General features: G+C 38.8%; 1 protein-coding gene across 1 annotated transcript in view; it reads left to right on the top strand.

Moving 5' to 3' along the window:
• Positions 1-19,798, top strand: part of col14a1 (collagen type XIV alpha 1 chain) — a 147,919-nt gene that overhangs the window by 77,802 nt on the left and 50,319 nt on the right. Inside the window, exons 33-39 of the mRNA XM_022753606.1 lie at positions 689-847; positions 3,311-3,388; positions 3,875-3,961; positions 8,695-8,748; positions 11,204-11,299; positions 11,945-11,998; positions 18,627-18,680. Coding sequence (XP_022609327.1) covers positions 689-847; positions 3,311-3,388; positions 3,875-3,961; positions 8,695-8,748; positions 11,204-11,299; positions 11,945-11,998; positions 18,627-18,680 — 582 coding nt within the window. The remainder of the gene's footprint in view (positions 1-688; positions 848-3,310; positions 3,389-3,874; positions 3,962-8,694; positions 8,749-11,203; positions 11,300-11,944; positions 11,999-18,626; positions 18,681-19,798) is intronic.

The following is a 19,798-nucleotide window of genomic DNA, read 5'->3' as shown; positions in this document are numbered from 1 at the left end:
ATCAGCCGAGGAATAGGCGCTGACACTCGAATATGAACTTTGTCTAACTCCACATTAACTGCACCGTGTGTGTGTGTGTGTGTGTGTGTGTGTGTGTGTGTGTGTGTGTGTGTGTGTGTGTGTATAGAGAGAGAGTTGTATGCATTGTATGCAGTCACATGCATTCATGTTCCTATGACTTACAGTGTGGGTGTTTTTTTTTTTTTACTGATGTCGTGAAAGAGCGTGAAGTGTGATAGAAAACTTCCCATAATGATTAACATGCAGGTGTTGACACTGGTTTATTATAATCCTTCACCAGGATGTAGCCCTCTTTGCTCATTAAACATGCGACTAGTTGAATTTCACGGTTCATGGCACTGGCAGTGGTTTCCTCTAAGGATGCAGTGTGAGCTCACAGGCACTCTGACTGGACAGCCTAATTTGTGTGCTTAGATGCTTTTAGCCTCTGTTTATTTAAAAAAAAAAAAGTCTTAAGTTTAGTATTCTGGCTCATCACAGATGCAGGACCTCTGAAAATGCTTCACTTAGAATGAGATTACAACTCTGTTTGTGGTGGACAGCCCATTTGTATCTCTTTAAACTCTCTCTTTTGGCTCGTAACACAGCTGATCGATTTCTCTGGTTTGGAAAATACCACAATATCAAGATTATTTCTAATTCACCCTGTTCTCTGTCTCCCACACAGCTCCATGTAACCATCAGTAAGACTTCTGTGAAGGTGGTGTTAGATTGTTCTGTGGTTGGGGAGAAATCCATCAGTGCATCTGGTAACATCACCACCGATGGAGTGGAGGTCCTCGGAAGGATGTTTCGGTCCAGAGGTCCACAGGACAACTCTGCTCCGGTTAGTATGAATACTTGTTTGTATTATTTTTAAATGCACAATGAATATCCGGTGAATGCATGCCTGTATGTTCATGGTTCCCTCAGGTCTTGAAAATTTGAAGTGCATCCTCCAGACATTAAGTATAGAGTCATTATCAGGACAGTAGAATATGGAAGAGTCAGCAAAATCAAGAAGTTAGAGCAACATGCCAGGATTTATTTCCCACCCTGACCCATATATTCATCAACCTAAACACTTGTTTTTAATATTTTCTCCAAAAGCAGTTTTGCCTGAGTCGCAGTTAAAGAGAGAATTTTAAATTTTTGCTTGAATCAATCTGTTGTCGTTGCCCCTTGTGCATTGATTACAACGATAAGTCAGCAATGTGTGTGTGAACCATTATGGCCTGTAAAATGACAACCATAAATATCTAAAACCATTTCAGTGAGGAACTCAGTGGGAGTTCATTTTATTTATTGCAAATGGAAATGTACAAAGTGCTTTACATATACTTTGTTAGTCCTGCTCAACCCATTAAGTAGTACAGGCACTCAAAGAAAACTTTTGGCACACACAGGCAGGGGAGAGGGTGAGATATCCTGGGCTTCTGGGAATACTTAGCTCTGCTATTAGTAAATTTATACTTCTGACCTGTTCCAAAGAAAATTATCAGCTGGAAAATGCTTCATGAAGAGGTTTTTCAAAAGGAAAATAAAGAAGATGTGACATTTTCTCCATTTACCTTCAGATTGTCCCTCACTGGCCGGTAAAGTGGTCCTGTGGTTATTGATTAAAAATATGTTGTATTTTTTAATGTTGGGGAAGATCTCTAGAGATAGTAGAAAATGAAACCATAGCTTTACCTTGCTTTTAACGTCATGCAAATCACAATTTATATAATTTGACTTTCTGTCCTTTGAAGCAGCCAGAAGTGATGTGTTTGCTTGAAGAACTAGTTTTGTTGGAAAGACTACTGGTTTGTTTTAGGCTCCACAATGAGCGACATTTCTAATTATCTGGAGAGACTTAAGTTCGGAGTGTTTTTCTCATACATAGTTACATGAGCCTGTGGATCTTCAGGTGATGAGTTGATTGAGGGGATTACAAATGACAGTTCATCAGTGAGGATAGATTAAATCATATGATCACATTTTTTTCTCGAGGTCTCAATCAGCCAACCCAACATTTCTATTAATCTGGGTCAAAACCACAAAGTGATCACAGTAAGTATGTATCTACTGGGTCTCAGTGTTGAAAGTGCTCAGCTCTTTTAAATCAGAACACCCCCCCACCCCACCCCACACCCACCCATGGTGCTGTAATAGGACTATAATTACTTGGATAAGACCATTTCACACAGGCTGCAAGGCCTTTACTCCCAAAGAATTAAAAATATTTCATTTCAATTATTGTCATGAATTTTCCAATAAATTGGACTATTTGTAGTATTTAATATTTGACATTTGAAAGAGATGAGTTGACAATTTGAATTTAACTGAACCCGGGATGTTTGCTTAACTAAAGAATGACCCAGTTACTGTACATCAGACTTTCAGGCACCCTGTCTATACTTCAAATAATACATAAAACACTATTTAAAGTAAACTCAAGTAAAAATTAAATCAGGCCAAACCAGGTACAATGTTTCCATGTAGCAGATTCCTCCAGTTTATATGAAGCAATACAGATTATGATTATGTAAATGAAACAGCAGCAGGGAAAAAAACAAACACTTATTGGACAGTTTCCCACCAGCCGACAGAATCTCATCCAAGTCTGTAATCATGTGTTTGTGTCTGTATGTATTTAACTTATAACTTATAGATAAAATAGTTTCACAGTCATTTAGTCTAAGCAGGAGTTTTCCATAGTTTAAGTTGTGTCTGTGATATATATGTGTATTAAGTTTGATATAGATCTTTGCTGAAGGTTGATGTCTGGTTTCTGGATGGTTAGAAATGTAGGTCCTCTACACTGCCCTTCTAATAAAATAAACAGTATATGTCAGCAGGCACCTTCTTCAGTCTTGATGCCAAACTTTAGAAATGAATCAGACACAAGCCCATGACCTAATTTACAGCATAGTCTATAGTTTAAGACTGGAGGAGCCTCCAGAACATTCATTTTGTTTGTCAAAGCGATCAGCCAGACTGCGTCTATCTATCTTCCAGCACTTTTCAGCTGGTCATTAGAGCTCGTAAGCAGTCAGACTGTCTGTGATCTTGTTTCTTATCGACACACAAACACACAACAAAACCACATCATTACAAAATACCATGGTTGATATTCTTTTTCTAATGTTGCCTCTGTTTCTTTCATGCATTTTGAAATGTGTTAAATGATAATATATTAATTTCAGAATTAATGGGATTTGCGTGTGTGTGTGTGTGTGTGTGTGTGTGTGTGTGTGTGTGTGTGTGTGGTGTTGTGTGTGTGTGTGTGTGTGTGTGTGTGTGTGTGTGTGTGTGTGCGCGTTTATAGTTCCAGCTCCAGATGTTTGACATCATCTGCAGTACATCCTGGGCGAGCAGAGATAAGTGTTGTGAACTGCCAGCATTGGTAAGAAACTAACATGTGAATACACTGTCTTAGGAACACACATGCTCACACTCACTTCAAAATATTATTTTCTACCTCTCCTCTCCGCTCTGACTCCACAGTGGTTTAATGCTCTGATTATTACAGCCTTAGATAATTAGAGTGATAATTGATTCAAACCGAGTTATGATGAGATCAGAATTACAGACAAGTTACTTGGAATCTGTACTGAATGTGCTGCTGTTAGCATTGGCCACTGTTAGATGTACTTCTGGTCAGGTGCATAATTTCATTTAGGTGATATAAATTCCCTGAATGAGAACCTTGAGAGTCAACAATGTTGTCCTCTTTTGCACATACAGAAATCTGGTCTGTAGTGTGCCTGCATGAGGACACCAGTTATCAGGCCTAAACATACCCACACAAATAGATACACACATATTCATTCTGATGCAATATAGAGATATCTCTGTGTTGTTTAAATGTTGTGCGCGTGTGTGTCTTCAGAGAGTTGAGGAGCAATGCCCTCCCATGCCTCATGCCTGTACCTGCTCCCAGGATAGCAAAGGACCCCCAGGACCCTCTGGACCCCCTGTAAGTGATCACTGTTTTTTAACTCAGTTATTTATCAATTCATTTAATTACTCAATAAATGAATCATTCAGACTCTTTTGCTTGGTCCCGTGTGAACACTATCTTTTCAGTATGTTTATGTCTTTGTGCCTGGCTTCCCAGAGGCCTGTGTGAAAAGATCAATGTGTCTTTCCTCTTGTCTTTGCATTTCTTTTTTCTCCTCTGTCTCTGTATAGTGTCATCTATTCATACCTCAGTGCATTTGTTGACAGGCCTTTTCATTCCCATTTTCTCTTCTGCCTTGTGTCAGTTATTCATTCATTCATTCACTTTGACTGTCTGGAAGTGTTTAGACTGTCAATAATAGATGCTACTGGTAAATTTCAAAGTCAAACAGCCACTCTGGCAGCTTCATAAAAAAAGTTCATTTCCTTGTTGAGAAAGTCAGTACAAATCACCTCAATTCAAATTACTTTATTGTCCCTCAAGGGCAGTTGGGGGCTGGTTTGCAATCAAAAAAAGTCATAAACACTGCATTCACACACATAAAATAATCCTGTAAAATATCAGTACGTAAAAATAAAAATAAAAATAAAAATTTGAAAGACACAAGACTTGGTCTCTTGTCCACTGAACAATTTATATCAGAAAACAGTTGCTCTTAAAGCTGATATTTTTTGGAATCCCACTTAATGAAAAAGATTACAAATCTTTAGACATTTTCACTGGGCTGGCAGTTTGTTAGAGAAAGAGGGATGAGCTTGTGGAGAAGCTGTATTCTTCTCACACAGTGGCAGGTAAAACCTGATGGAGGCTGAGATATTGAGAGCAAGTAAATGAGCTCATTTACAGCTTTTTGTCTATATCCTCTCTTCTTTTTCTTTTTTCTTTCTCTCTCCCCCACTTGATCTTTTCATTCCTTTGTCTCTACTTTACTCCATGTCTGTATCTCTCTTCTTTCTCTTATCGTCTGTCCTTTCTTAAGCTCTCTCTTTTTGTCTCTGTCTCTGCCCTTTGGGCCTGAGGGCAGGAGAGGGGTGTTGATCAACAGCGGTATGGTTTGAGAAAGTAATTATGTGACGGTTCAATTTATCACAGCTAATTACAATCCCCCAGTTTTCATCCCTGTCCAACGAGCCCGATCCACTTACTCATCTATAGGATTATACCCACAGGCCACGGCCCTCTCTTCTACTTTCATACATCTTTGTCTTTGTGTCTGTTTTCTTTAACAGTCCATCCTTATGGCAGAAACATATACTACAGTAAAATGTTAGCTTAGCCATGGAAAATATTCTAACAAAGTTGAACTTATTTTTAATGCTGGAAGTTCATTCAACAGTTATGTGGAAACTACTGATAACTGAACTCAATTTGAAGACACCGTGATGAAATTTCAACTCATTATCTTTTTACTTGTTGTCAGAAAAAAGTCTAAAAGAGAGGCTGAAAAACTTCCTTATACATTTTTTACACATTTTATTAGTTTTTTGTGTTTTTGTTTTTATGTTTTCTCTCCACAATTTTTTTTTTCACCCCAAATATCTTTTTATGATATCTTTTGAATATCTTTTTTCTTTTCTCTGGTTCACTCCCTCTTTCTCTCTTTCTCTCTCCGTTTTCTCCTTTTTCTGTTTTTTCTTTTGCCTCCACTTCATCCCAATGCCTGAGACTCTTCTTCTCTCTCTCACTCATTTTATGCCTCCGTCTGTCTCTGTCTGTGTCTGTTTCTCTCTCCGGCATTGAATGGGCTCCTTAAATCACATTTTAACTGCAGCACATGGGCGTAGTTGAATGGTTTAATGACAAAATCATAGCCACTTTTGTGTTAAAACTGCACACTGCAGTCAGTGGGGTTTTGAAGAAGGATGAAAAGGCAGTGCCATTCCCCTTGTTAAAACAATATAATGGTTGTTAACACAATAAATGTATTGTATCCCCTGTGGAAAAAAGCTTTTTCTTAACACAGGGAAACTTTCAAAATCCTAACAGAGTGTGGAAACTGTCTGTTTCACTGTAAAAAAACAAAAAAACAAAACAAAAAACAAAAAAACGGATGTGTACACAATTTGTTGTTGTGCTGCTGAGACTTTGCTTGTAAGCCAAGGAGTGTGAATTAAGCTAAATAAATACTTGGATCTTGGAGATACCTGATGCAGTGTGCAAACGCAATGACAAAACAAAATGAGATGGAGAGCAAAGAATTATTATAAAATGATAAAGAAACTATAGTAGTTGCCATCTGATCGTAACATTAGAGATGAAATTGTTATAAAACATTATTAATTTACACAGTTTTCATATTGAATAGAATACGTACTTGTGTCGAGACCCTATTTTATCCACCATATAGACAGGTGGAAGTAATCATTCAAAACAATGTGTTTTTTTTTTTTCCTGAGAGTAATTTCTGTGTTTGTGTTCACTGTCAGATGTATATGTTTTCTTGCACGGCAGCAGGCCTCTACAGTTTTCTAAATCTTTCACTCATGTTTAAAATAGTATCGATTGCCCCAACTGAATTGCAATCTGTGCCGCCTGATTTGGCTCAGACTCGATACCGAACATCAGTCAGCAATCAATCTGACATTAAGGAAAACAAGACATGCCTGGCCCACCATCTCTGTTTGTTAAAATTGAATTGTGTCCATGCTGTTTGAGATCCAAGTGTTGTTTGAAAAAATGTAAATTTTGCCTTTGGCATCAAATTGCTTAGTTAAATGGTAATAGCTGTGTATTTTCTTTTCTATTGCCATTAAAGGCCCATGTAAAATCCAAACACAATTATTTGTATTACTGATGTTGGAGGCCAATTTCAGCTTCTCTGCAGGTTTTGCCCTGCCTCCAAAGTCATGGGCACACATTGTTTGCAAAAATCCATTAAAAACTACTTGCAGAGACAAATTGCTAAATTGATAAAAGTAATCAATCATTTTGAATAACATGTTTTTTTTATCCTTATATGCATTTACAAAGGCACAATTGTTACATTTGAATCAAAAGAACAGTAGTTCCACTCCATCTCTTCCCTGCCAAAAGGAGAATTTAAAGACACTTTAAGCCTCTTAAAAGTCTACTCTTTTCAATTCTCACATACCATACATACAGACAGGTGACAAATGAAAGGCAAAACCTGAAAAACGAGTGGAGAAACAGGATGACGATGCCCACATCGATAGGACACAAGAGGTCACTGAATGGTTTGATGAGTATGAAAATGATGTGAATCATATACTGTGGCCTTTGCTGCCACCAGATCTCAACCCAATTAAACACCAATGGGAGATTTTCGACTGATGTGTTATACAGCACTCTCCATCATCAAAACCCCAAATGAGAGAATATCTTCTGAAAGAAAGGTGTTCATCCCTCCAGTAGAGTTCAGAGACTTGGAGAATCAGTGCCAGGGAGCATTGGTCCAATACCTGACTGAGACACTATGTTGGTTTTTCCTTTAATTTGTCACCAGTCTGTAGTTGAAAGAGTAACTAGTTGCTTTAATTCTTCCTCCTCTTTCCTTTCACCACTCCACTGTTGATGGATGTTGATGGGGGACAAAAGCCCCATAGTCCGCTTGATTTGAGCTGTAAGGAAACACTGACCAGGGACAGTGGCAAAAAAAATTGCACATTTTTGCAGTTTGCACAGAGCATGGATTTGGTAGCTTTTTCCAGTAGAATGGATCACCTCATGGACAGTGTAGCCAGGGGGAATCATTACAGTGACCAAATACTCTTTCAATGTATATACTGTATAGGCATATGAGTTCTACATCAAGATAGAGCTTACAAAATCAGAACCTGTCATTTAACAGGCAAAGGCAAAGGTGGAACCAGACCCTATAAACATCATTGTTACCTGCTTAATAAGTTCATGTTAGTAATAAATACCAATACGTGTTCTGCTCAAAGAGTTACACATACACGTCAGTGCAGCAGATTTTCTCTGTAAGCTGTTTAAATAGATCTTATAAAACTGATGTCTTCTGAGTGGTAAAGCAAAGGAGGACAAACTTCATACTTTACTTGGTTCAATAGTTTTGTGCGTTTAAACTTTTCATTGGCATGAATTGGGAAAACAAAAATGACACTGGTATTACATAATAAGATGATACAGAATTTGGTATAGAAACTGGTAACAAAAAAAACAAACAAAAGAGATGATAGACAATCCTTCCATTAGGACTGACCTACTGCTTCTACCACATGTGTGTGTCTCTTTTCATATTCCTCTCCCTTCATGGAACCATCCCTCCTGTCCCCTCTGGCTAAATACTGTAGGAACCACCTCGCCCCCACCTCATTCCCAGGGGGGGCCTATTTAAGCAAACACAGGAAAAGGATGTATCCCAAATGGGCCAATGATTAGCAGATGTATGCAGTTTGTCCCTGGATAATCCTGGGGGCTAGAGAGGTCAGCCCAGGGTTTACAGCTCCAGACTCCTGCTGTTAACTTACAGATGCAGAGTAATAAAGTGCAGAGCTCAGCGGGGCGGTTTACAGCACAGGTCACTGTTGGCCTCTGTCCATCATATTCCTAATCCATCCATATCAAAGACCTGCACAGTTCCAGTTTTATTATTGGATTTTTTTTTTTAAATGAACACCAATTTCCATGTTCGTAAGGGAGTCTGAGGGGGAAATATTTTTGCAGAGGCGTGTTTCTTAGCTGTTACCCTCTTTTTAGGCACACAATTTGCAAACATTGATTATGTGTCTTTTTACAGTGTGTTTTTGTTGTTTCCTGTGTTTCAGGGTGGTCCAGGCATAAGGGGAGCTAGAGGAGACAGAGGAGAGCCAGGAATAACGGTTGGTAAAATGCTCTTAAATTCTGAGACTATTTATTCTTCCGCAAAACATCTAGAACACAATACGTCTCAAATAGTGTCTATAATTCATCTTTTACTTGGTTGAGTATCTATGTGGTAGCATATTCCTGAGGGAAGAAGGAGCACCCCAGGAGTTCACAGTAAAGCACAAACTGTGGGAGCTAGCATAATTTCCATGAATTCATAGATGAATAAATTGAACCTTAAACCTTAAATCAATATTTCACGGATTAATCCCTCTATCGACTCTCTCAAACTGGCTGGACATCAGAGAGCCTCACGATTTCACGTGTCAGAGTTCGATCAGACTGAACTCTTCTTGAGACGAAAGAGTCGGGGTCAGTTTGCAACTCTAAGTGAAGACATCTCCCTGTTGATCCATGAAACTAATGAGGAGCCCACAAGACTTAGCAAGACTCTTATTTATAGTGCATGTTATTCATAATCTGAATTTGCTGGTCCACACCTCCACCTCCAGGGACAGAACAAACTCCATCCTCTGTTCAACCCAGTGATTAGATGATAAGAGGAAAGACTTCAAGGGTGTGTAGTAAAGCCCCCAAATCACAAAGAGTTGTTTCAACATCAGCCCACCCTCCAGACAGGATGTGAAACACCCTTGGGCTAAAAGAAGTGGTCACCTTCGAAAATCCCACATCAATTTTCCAGACTAACTCATCTTCCTTTTGGCCTCAAGACAGGCAGGCGAGGCAGGCTCTGATCGCCGCTGTTACTATCCTGTCTTTAACAGACAGTGTTCCAACAAATCTTGTCTTGAACTATCATTGAAAGATTTACTGTAGAGTTTGCATCTGCTGTAGTTTTGCTATGGTAATCTGTTCCAAACTGTTACAAGCCATCCAGCTGTGGCAGTCGGTACAAGGCCTGATGCTGTTGGAAATTTCTCAATACCAATACCCACCAGTTCCCATGATTGTAATTTCATCTTAGATTTAAAAAAAATATGTTTTGAAGGTTTTCTTCTTTGAAAGAAGCAGCAGGGGTTCTGCCACTTCTGTTCAGGCTCACAAGGCTGCCAATCAATAAAAAAAAGGTTGTATATTTCAACCATATGTCCTCCTTTGGCTCTGCTGAGTGACAGCGTATCGAGTGCACTACATGAAGTGGCCCACCCAGAACTTAAAACTTCACACATTTTGATAGAAATTCCCAAGAATGAAACAAAGCTTTCTCAATACATACCGTGTGTGTTATGTTTGATGGCTATAATTGTGTTAGTTTTGGAGTGCAATGTGGTTTTCTGTCCCGCTGGCACACACATACTGTGCAGTGCACACGTATATATTAATACATGTCTGTCAGATCACACTTGTCTTCTGTAGCTCTGCAGCTTCACCCAACTTTTATTTGAATATTTGGATTATATTGTTGTGTGAGACCAGCTCCTCCATGAATTTAGATGCATTAATTATTACAGTATATGCACTGATAAATGGGGAAGTACATTTTGCAGTTGTTAAAATAAATGTTCAAGTAATTGAAATTTCATCATCTGTCAATTGATTCATCTCTCCAGGTAGTTTGGCGGCATATTTTAGTGATATCATTTGGTTAAACAGTTCAGTCCTCTGTTCCCCGTTCTCTGTTCCCACCCCATTCATGTATATCTGATCCACGGTTCCTTTTGATTGTATGCATGGATAAGAAAGACATGGAGCCAGTAACTGTGTGGTTGAGCAGTAAGACAATAAATACAGCTGGAGTGAAGATTACTTTGGCTACTGCTGCTGCTGAGCCAACAAGCTGCAAATGCTGCGATTCAGCGGCGGTTTACAGGAATTCTCCACTTTTCTGACTCCCACTGCAAGAACCCTGTCTGCAGCTCACACACATGAATCAAATGAGCCGACACACCGGCACAACCTGATTTATAGATGGATGGACAAGTGTCTACATCCATTTCCTGTAGTAGATCTCATTATTGAAGCAGCCAATGGTAGTAAAAGCCCCCGAGCATGTAGTGATGATGCTGACCAGGGTTTGTTTTAACTCGATCCTCAGCCGTCACCGGCTGAGGATCGAGTTAAAACACCGTCATATAATAAACAAGTAAACTTTCTTCAGATTTTAGTTAGAGCTATAATGAGAACTAAAACCATATGGACTTGAAGACTTGAAATTGTCACATACATGTAATATGTTACATGTAATACTTTTCAGCTTTCTTGAAAGTGAATCTAACTTGTATGTAATTCTAAGTGCTATTACTGAGGTGTTTCATGAATATGTGGTATTAAACCATCAACCATCAACATCACATGATCGTCATTTGGAGGGGACTTTGCTCAGTTGTCATGAAGCTGTTAAATATATTTTTTTTCTCAACAATTTGAAGATTTCCTGTTTATGTTGCACAAAAGCTGCGCCCAAAAATGAATGCTGAAAAACTTAAATCCATTGTGTTGTTTTCACAGGGACCTCAAGGGCCAGTGGGAGAGATTGGCCCACCTGGACACCCAGGACCACCTGGTCCTCAGGGACCCAGTGGACTCTCCATTCAGGGGCCCCCGGTAAGACTTTGCCCAAGTGCATATTTTTGTGTGCATGCTGAAACGTAGTGTAATGTCATATTTTCAGGAGTGCAACATCACATCTTCATAATTTCCATAATTACTTGATCATTTCAACATGAAAATAGGCATAATTTACACATAATAACTCTCCTCTCAGAAGAAACATCTATGGTCCTAATATTTGGACGGTGTTTCAAAAGAAAAACATTTTTACGAAATGGTACAAGACCCATATCTGGGATCAAGACAAATATCAAATACAGAAACCAAAAGTTTTGTTATTCCCAAGCATCACTGCTACATTACACTATGATGGAAACATAGTCACCAAATGTGTGTTGTGTGCCATTCCACTCCCACCTGTCTGCAGTAAGGTCACAAAATGTGTGCAATTAGAAATGGACCTAGCATCGAGTTGTCAACCACCAGCCAATATAAACAAATGACAAATGTTGACATATGCCTTAAATAGACTTCCACACTCTTGTAGGATCTTGTCCAAAGCATGCTAAGGCTGTTCTGGGGACTTGTGGTGGCTCAGCATCTTATTAAGATAACTGATGTTGGTTTTTCTAGTCCTTTGGTAGCTATCGATATGACTGCTGGTCCAGCTGAGATGTAATGACACTGTTTGTTTTACAGGGCGCTGCTGGAGAAAAGGGAGAGAGAGGAGAGATCGGTCCAGCCGGACAAGTGGTAAGACAGCATTTCCTAAAAAATTAATTATCACAGAAGTGAAACTTGTTTCCCTATTAAGGCAACAATTTCTTTCATAAGTCTTTGTTTTCTGTCTTGATCTTTAGCATTGTAATGGGTAAGAGTCACACAGATAACAAAACACCTGTTGGAGGTGAAAATATACACATTTACACATATTTACTACCTTACAGGTTTGTGCTAATTTTTTTTTCACTGAATATTGAGCAGAAAGTGCTTGGGGCTGGAAAGTATTTTTTCATGTGGATTCATTTTTGAGGTGGACAAACAACTTCAATTGTGAAAATGTTTTTTGTTGTATTTTTTATTATCCTGGCCAGTCCAGTATAGCCAGTATTAGTATAAAGCAATTTGTCAGTGTGTTCCATATAATTGCAAATTCTTCATTCCTTCAGTTGTTAAAGCTGCAGTAGATTTAGTGGCTGGGTAGTGATGCTGTCCTTTTAATCAAGAAACCTTGTGTTGACCTACTGAACTTTTGTTTTATTTGTTTATTCTGGAGGTGAGGGGCCATGCCAAAAGTGTCTCTTTTATCAGAACTGTACTCAATAAAATTCTGTATATTATTCCCACATAGTTTCATAACTGCACATTGTAAATGAGTGAGAGAGCAGGAGGAGGAGGTGAGAGGAAAATTAACATAAAGGTTCAAGTAGCTGTGTGTGTGTTTGTGTGTGTGTGTGTGTGTGTGTGTGTGTGTGTNAGAGCAGGAGGAGGAGGTGAGAGGAAAATTAACATAAAGGTTCAAGTAGCTGTGTGTGTGTTGTGTGTGTGTGTGTGTGTGTGTGTGTGTGTGTGTGTGTGTGTGTGTGTGTGTGTGTGTGTGTGTGTGTGTGTGTGTGTGTGTGTGTGTGTGTGTGTGTGTAGGCACGGAATGTTTTGTTGCTGACACACACACATCCATATAGACACAGACACACAGCAATCTAATGGAATCATTGAGATGTGCATAATCATTACCAGCGTCTCCATTATTGGGCAGTGAACCAATCAGAGGTAATACTGAATTAATTTAATGGTGCTCTACTGGGAGCTCTGGACATCAGCAAGGACAGAGTCAGTGTTATAGTAACTATGGACTTTGTACCACACTGTCTCTTAGATTAATGGTGGTGACAAAGGCATTTTTTTGATACAGTCAAATACGAATAGCTTTCTTGACAATTTGTAATGATTCCAACATATAATAATAATAATAATAATAATACATTTTATTTGGCAGCGCCTTTCACAGCACTCAAGGACACTTTACAGAAGATTATGCGTGCGTGCATACATATGCATGCACGCAGGTACGCAGGCACGTACACACGCACGCACTCCTGACAAGAAATCGAATCAGGTTAATTAAATGAAAACACCTGTGAGGGCAAATCCAGGGCAGTGTGGAGGCTTTCAGTTGATCCAGAGATTTGGGGCTTGAATCTGCTATTTTTTCCCACTAGACTGGAGAGTATTAAATGCATCATTGAGATGATATAATAATCTATGGCGACTATGGTGTTATGACTATGGCAAATTTTACTGTTTTAGATATTTGGAGAAAAACCATTACAAGCAACATTTTTTTTATGTCCATGTCAATGACATAAATGTTTTTGGACTAACAAGGGATGAATGACAGATCTGTGAAGACTAATCTCCTAAGGCAGACTTCAAATTTTAACAGTACTAGTATACTGAATAAGCCTTGGCCTACTATGTTTCAGGGTGTTGTCTTGGCTCATTATCCCCACATCTGAACGTAAGATTGTCCCTTACAGCGTAAATCAAGTGTACAAGAACAGATGTTGTGCACACGTTTCCACTCAGCTTACTACTTTTTCATTTCTTGTAGTTGTCATGTCAAGACATGTGTTTACTGAATTCACTTAGTGATTTCTTCAAATTATTTAAAAGTTGAGTGTGTGGGAGCCAACATCCCTAAAAGCTCTTTGAGCTCCATCCCACTCACACACTGAGTTGAAGTAGATCCTGATGCAGCACTATCTGCACCCTCAGTCTGCAGCTCTGCCTGCTGTAGAGATAGTGCAGGTCTGCCCTGCACACACTCAGGCTTATATCAAAACGTATGAAGTGGAAAAAGAACACAAATTCTACCTTTTTAAAGTCCAGGGGTTTGAAAGGAGCAGGAACTCTTTTACACATACAGCATCTCGCTGGTTACATCGGCTAGTGTTGTCTATTGCTGTGTCACAACAAATTAAAGAAGATGGTCAGAGAGCACAGGTGTAAACCAATTTCACTTTTTGAATGTCCACACCGATTTTTAGGAAAGAAAAAAATATTGTAATTTATTTAATATATACTAATTTGGTCAGCATGTTCATGGCAGTGGTTCACACCTAAGCTCAGATCGAGAACGCCCTATTCTTTTTTTGTAAGAACTTTTCATTTCCTGTTTTGTGTCTCTATGGGCCTTGTGATGTATTGACAACCTGAGTATTATTTCTTCTGGTCTCTGTCCAGTACTGCTACTACAACAGTGAGCTGTACAGGGAAAAGAAATTTCAGAGAATGAGTGGATAAACTCGTTTTATGTTCATTACTACCAGATTTAGCTGCAGTCAGACTCTCCACGTGGAGCTGACATTGCAAATGTTTTGGTTTTGAGAGACAGCTCCTGCAGAGAGCGTAAAGGAGAACTATTAATTTTTTTTTCCATACCACAGAGCTCACATTTTTTTCAGTCACCGCCCCCATTTGCTGATCACTGGTCATGTCAAACTGATGCATTGATCTGCCTTCAGGCCGCACTGTACTATGATGGGATGGTCATTCTCTGTGTACTTCAATTTGATGGTTATACTACAGGGTATCTTTAATAAATAATGTTTAGCAGTAGATTTAGTGGCTGGGTAGTGATGCTGATTAATTACTCAGAAAACTCTTGTGTCAACAGGGCCTTGGTTATAAGACTAGATTTTACAATGACGATGATAATGACAATAATATTTACTGTGTTGGACAGGTGGTTTATTATGGTGCTGATGCAGATACACAAATTGTTTTTGGCAGAGGCAACTGTAAAGAGAATTTATTGTTACACTGATAATTGTGTTCCTGATGATTATAGTTTGTTCTTCTGGGATTTTTATCTACTTGTGTTTACTATGTACCACTGTGTAGTCTGGCTGATGAAATGGCTTGAACCAGTAAAGTTTCTTGTTGATGAGACTAGAATTCACTCACAGGTTGTAAGTCATACTCCGAATGTTTGACTCACTGCAAGACTTGTTCAGTTTTCTAAGAGAGGAGCGACAGTAACCAGTCTCATGAGGAGAGAGCCACTAGTTTCTGAACCAGCTCACTAAGAGCTGCAACACTTCCTGATGCAGTGCTATCTAGCTCGCTCTCTCTCTGCCTGCATAGCCCTATTAATAAAAGCTGGCAGTGCTGCCCTGCGCTGCACTATATTACAGAGTAGTAATGTGTTTTGTCAAAGAGAGGAATATCTGTGTGTGTGTGTGTGTGTGTGTGTGTGGCTCAGTGGGGGAATATTGCAGCTTCCAGGGCCCTGTTGTAATATAAGAGGGACCACAGAGAGTATCACAACTCTAAATCATCAATTACCTCTCTCGCTCCCTGCTCTGCTTTCCCCCTCCAAGTCTTCCTCTCTCTCTCTCTCTCTCTCTCTCTCTCTCTCTGTTTCTTGCTGCAGTAAATACAATGTAACCTTGTCATCATTGTCCCCTCCACCTCTGTTTCAATTTGACAGTGAAAAATGCAGCCGCAATGAATAGCAAAGCGCATGGTTGAGTGTGTGAGTGTGTCCATCTTTCTCATCTCTCACTTTCATTCTGTGTATCAGTGTGCGTGTGTGGTGTGTTGTCCAGGGTTATCCAGTAATCATTTTTGTTTTGTCCAAGATTGGAAAATAGGTTGTGTGTTTTCTTTCTGGATCTTTCACAGATGTATATAGTTGCCCCCCCCCCCCCCCCCCATTAACATCTTAATCTGTTGGACAGTATCACACTCACAGCTGTGTGTGTGTGTGTGTGTGTGTGTGTGTGTGTGTGTCGTTCTGCAGCAAAGCAATCCCAAGGCTAATGTGTTGAATCACAATCACTTGTGCACTTTTTCCCCGCTGCATTTCTTTGGCCTTCCCGCTCATATTATTCTCAAGGTCTGTTTGAGAGGTTAAGATGGGTATGTGTACTGGGGAGCTGTGTGTATGTGTGTTTGAGAACTTGTATTCTTGTTTTCTTGTTTTGACTTTAACCCCCACCCCAATTTAACATTTGTAAGCTGTATATTTTGGCAAATACACTTATTCGCTCTCTGGGGGGGAGTTACATGAGAAGATCAATACCACTCTACTATACTGTATATCCATTAAAAATTAGAATATATTAATGTTTCCAGTCTTGTTGCAGAGCTAAGCTAACTGCCTCCTGGTTGTAGCTTCATATTTAACAGGTAGACATGAGCACGCTATCGATCTTTTCATCGAAGTCTCTGCCAGAAAGCAAATAAGCCTATTCCTAAATGGTTTATAACATTCTGTTATGTAGTTGTAACCAAATACAAAGACATTTTAAGTATTTGTGAATATATTTGTCAAAATGATAACTTCTCTGAAGCCTCTGTAACTGTTGTATAAACAGGTCATGAGTTATTGATGACATAGCTGTAATCAGTGTTGTGCATGAATGCATTGAATGAACACGTTCATATCTTTTTTGAACACTGAACTGATCGGATCAACGGTTTGCAAATGATGAACTCACGTTTTACAACAGTTTTACGACACGCCGCATGATGTCTCCAAAGACACAGCCCAGCATGACTGGTACTAGCGGTACAGACGCATCTACTACTGCTGAGGATAGTTTGTTTGAGAATTTTAAGCAGTTTCATGAACAAACAAGTGAAGACTCAGACGGATTATATTTTTATACAGATTTTAAATGTAACTCATATCTGTGATTCCTCAGTGGTGTACAATAATTCATTTAGTTGGAAGTGGCAATGATTTGGGGCTGGTGATGGATCGGTTGAAGAAGGCTCTGTTGAAAATGAATAGCGGCTTATTTATTTTTAAAAAACGGAACAAATGAATGTGAACTAGTTCATTTTTGAAACTGTGAACTTAGTTCAAAATTTAAAATAATAAACGTGAACATTTTCATCTGTATGAACTGAACTTTGAACTAGTTCTTTTTAAGTGTGACCTGGCACAAACACTGGCTGTAAATAATTATGTATAATTACACAGATTCAAATCCTTAGTGTTTGGCATTTAAATCTTAATTATAGATACTTAGATACTTTATTGACTATATTTTATGTTGATTACAAGTTTCCTATATTTTATTGTTGATCATTTATCTGTTTAAACACAGCTACAGTTGCTTTAGCGCAGTTTATTTATGTGTTTGTCAATAACTATACCAGCACTGTCCTTATATCTGCTCCCAACTATATTAGTGTGTTACAGTGTGTTATAAAAGGGGGTGGATGTGTTAAAATAAAAATCCTATTCTTTTTATCAAGTCATTGAGTCCTTAGAGTTTTTGTTCTTGTTTAAACAAGTGAAAAAAAATTCCAGTGGAAACCAACTTGTTTCAACTGTTTTCTAAATTCACTTTTCATTTTAATTTTTCTCCATATTGTTTAAAGATGCATTCATTTTTTTTTTAAATCTTGAAAAATTGAAATACACTTGCAGCCCTGGCAGATTTTTTTCAGATATCATATGGACTCTTCTGGAATCAGTGTTTTTGCACTTTCCTCAGTCTCAATATGGGTTTTGTGCAGCTGTGTCGTCCTACTTCCCTGCTTTGTGTGTGTGCTTGTCTGTGTGTTGAAGTTTGTGTGTGAAAGTGACTGGAGAGATATTATCGCAGATGTTTTGGGAGAATGCACATCAGCCAACATCTAAACAACAACACATCGTTAATCATATGAGGCCTGTCCTCTGTGACCCTGTCCTGTAATTTGTAGAACCTTTTTAACAGTGTTAACTGTCCTGTTTTATGAGCTCTCCACTAATACTGAAGTGCAGAGATAAATCACCTCAACACTTAATCCATGGCTGTGTTTTGAATCGGCTGTGTGCATTGACCTGCAGAGAGGTGGATGAAGGGGAAATGGGGCAGGAGATGGAGCAGCAGGGTGGCCGGCTGATATAGAGGCTGTCCTGTGTCCAGGGGGTTAGAAGCTGCTTCTTTGCACAAATCAAATTTATGTCCACGGCTGTCAAAGCATCATTGAGCCAGACAGCAAACCCTTATCTGTTTGACCTTTTGGTTTAATGTGTTTTAATGCATTTTAAATATTTTGAGAAAAAAAAGACATTCCTTGTCTATGTAATGTGGCAGATGAAGTGCTTTTAAAAATGAAGGACTGTAATGGACTAGAATGAATAAACAAGACGAATCCACAAGTCAAAAAACCTGATTATAAAGAATATCAGTTTGTCATGGCTGAAGGAACGTGTGAATTCTTTCCAGTTGCCATCACAAAAGTTCACATTAGCATACAAATGTTGCTTTTCTATCTTTTTATATCCTCACAAACTGTCCAGTTACTGTCCATACTGTATGTTAACCACAGTTAATGTTGTCATAGTGATTTCAAACCTCCTTGTTTATGTTTTGTCTAGGGTGTTGCTGGAAGCCCTGGCTCACCTGGTAGAGACGGCCCCCCAGGAGCAAGGGTAAGATAATAATATCAACTCTATGGATTACTGTTGCACACTGTAACTGTATAATGTGATCCTGTGTATGGTGGAGCATTGTATTGTGAGCTACATGGATTTATTTATCTATAGTATCTGATATACTTCACATAAAGATGGAGATACTGTATTTAGAGATGTAGACAAAATGAGTCTTTTTTTTTAATTCAGTTTTGAGTTAAATGGTGCGGAAAAAACACAATCTTAAAAGTGGGTCTTGAAGGCAGTTACTTTGTGTAGATGGAAAAAAAATCATATTATGCTCAAAGATAAATGGATATGATATGATGATAGCAGCAAATGTTTCTGCTGACATCAACATTACTAGTTCTAGAGGGTGTGCTAAGATGAAAAGTCCATTTGGAAATAGTTTGGAGAAAAGGTAGGTAGGCATGGCAACACACAACGACATAGAAATAAAATTAAAAATAAAAACAATCCTTTGGAAAATGCACCTTTGCCAGATGTTCCTCCTCCAACTATCAGAGGTTTTTGAAAATTATTATCAGCGATTTGTGTATACATATGGCAAACATGTCAAAAAAGCAGACAATGCAACATTTAAAAAGGTGAAAACATTTGTACTGTATTTGTTCTTATTTTGGGTAATATTTTAAATGTGCTTTACGATACACACTCAAACAATAGTTTTTCAAGTCTCTTGTGAAAATATTTGATACTTTTTCAGCTGTGTACAGTTTCTAAATGTCCAGCTGTGTTTGTCTGTTTTGGGTTTATGTTCCTTCATAAAACTATACAAGTCGTCCCCCAGTTGTTGAAAACGGTGCGCACTGCCTGGCTTTTGAGCACAACATGCACAATGGATGCAGTCCCACTCGTGAAGGCTCTGTGATACCAGCTGGCTTTACTTGATGCTGACAGAGGAATCGGGCCTTACAATACCCAACAGGGCTGTAAATACCAAAACAGAAACGCAGCCAGAGGGTAATGTGTCGGCAAGCAGAAAGAGGAGGTTTTATCCAAATGCGTAATATGATAACAGAAGAGTTTTGTCCTGGCCTTGCTTCTGGCGAGGTGAAAGACTTTACACATAATCTATCTGCTGCCTCTTCGCTGGCTGACAGGAGTCTAGACGC

Source organism: Seriola dumerili, unplaced genomic scaffold, assembly GCF_002260705.1.
Source record: "Seriola dumerili isolate Sdu_G_001 unplaced genomic scaffold, Sdu_1.0 BDQW01000191.1, whole genome shotgun sequence".
NCBI classification, from domain to species: Eukaryota; Metazoa; Chordata; class Actinopteri; order Carangiformes; family Carangidae; genus Seriola; species Seriola dumerili.
This window is presented reverse-complemented; position numbering and strand designations above follow the sequence as displayed.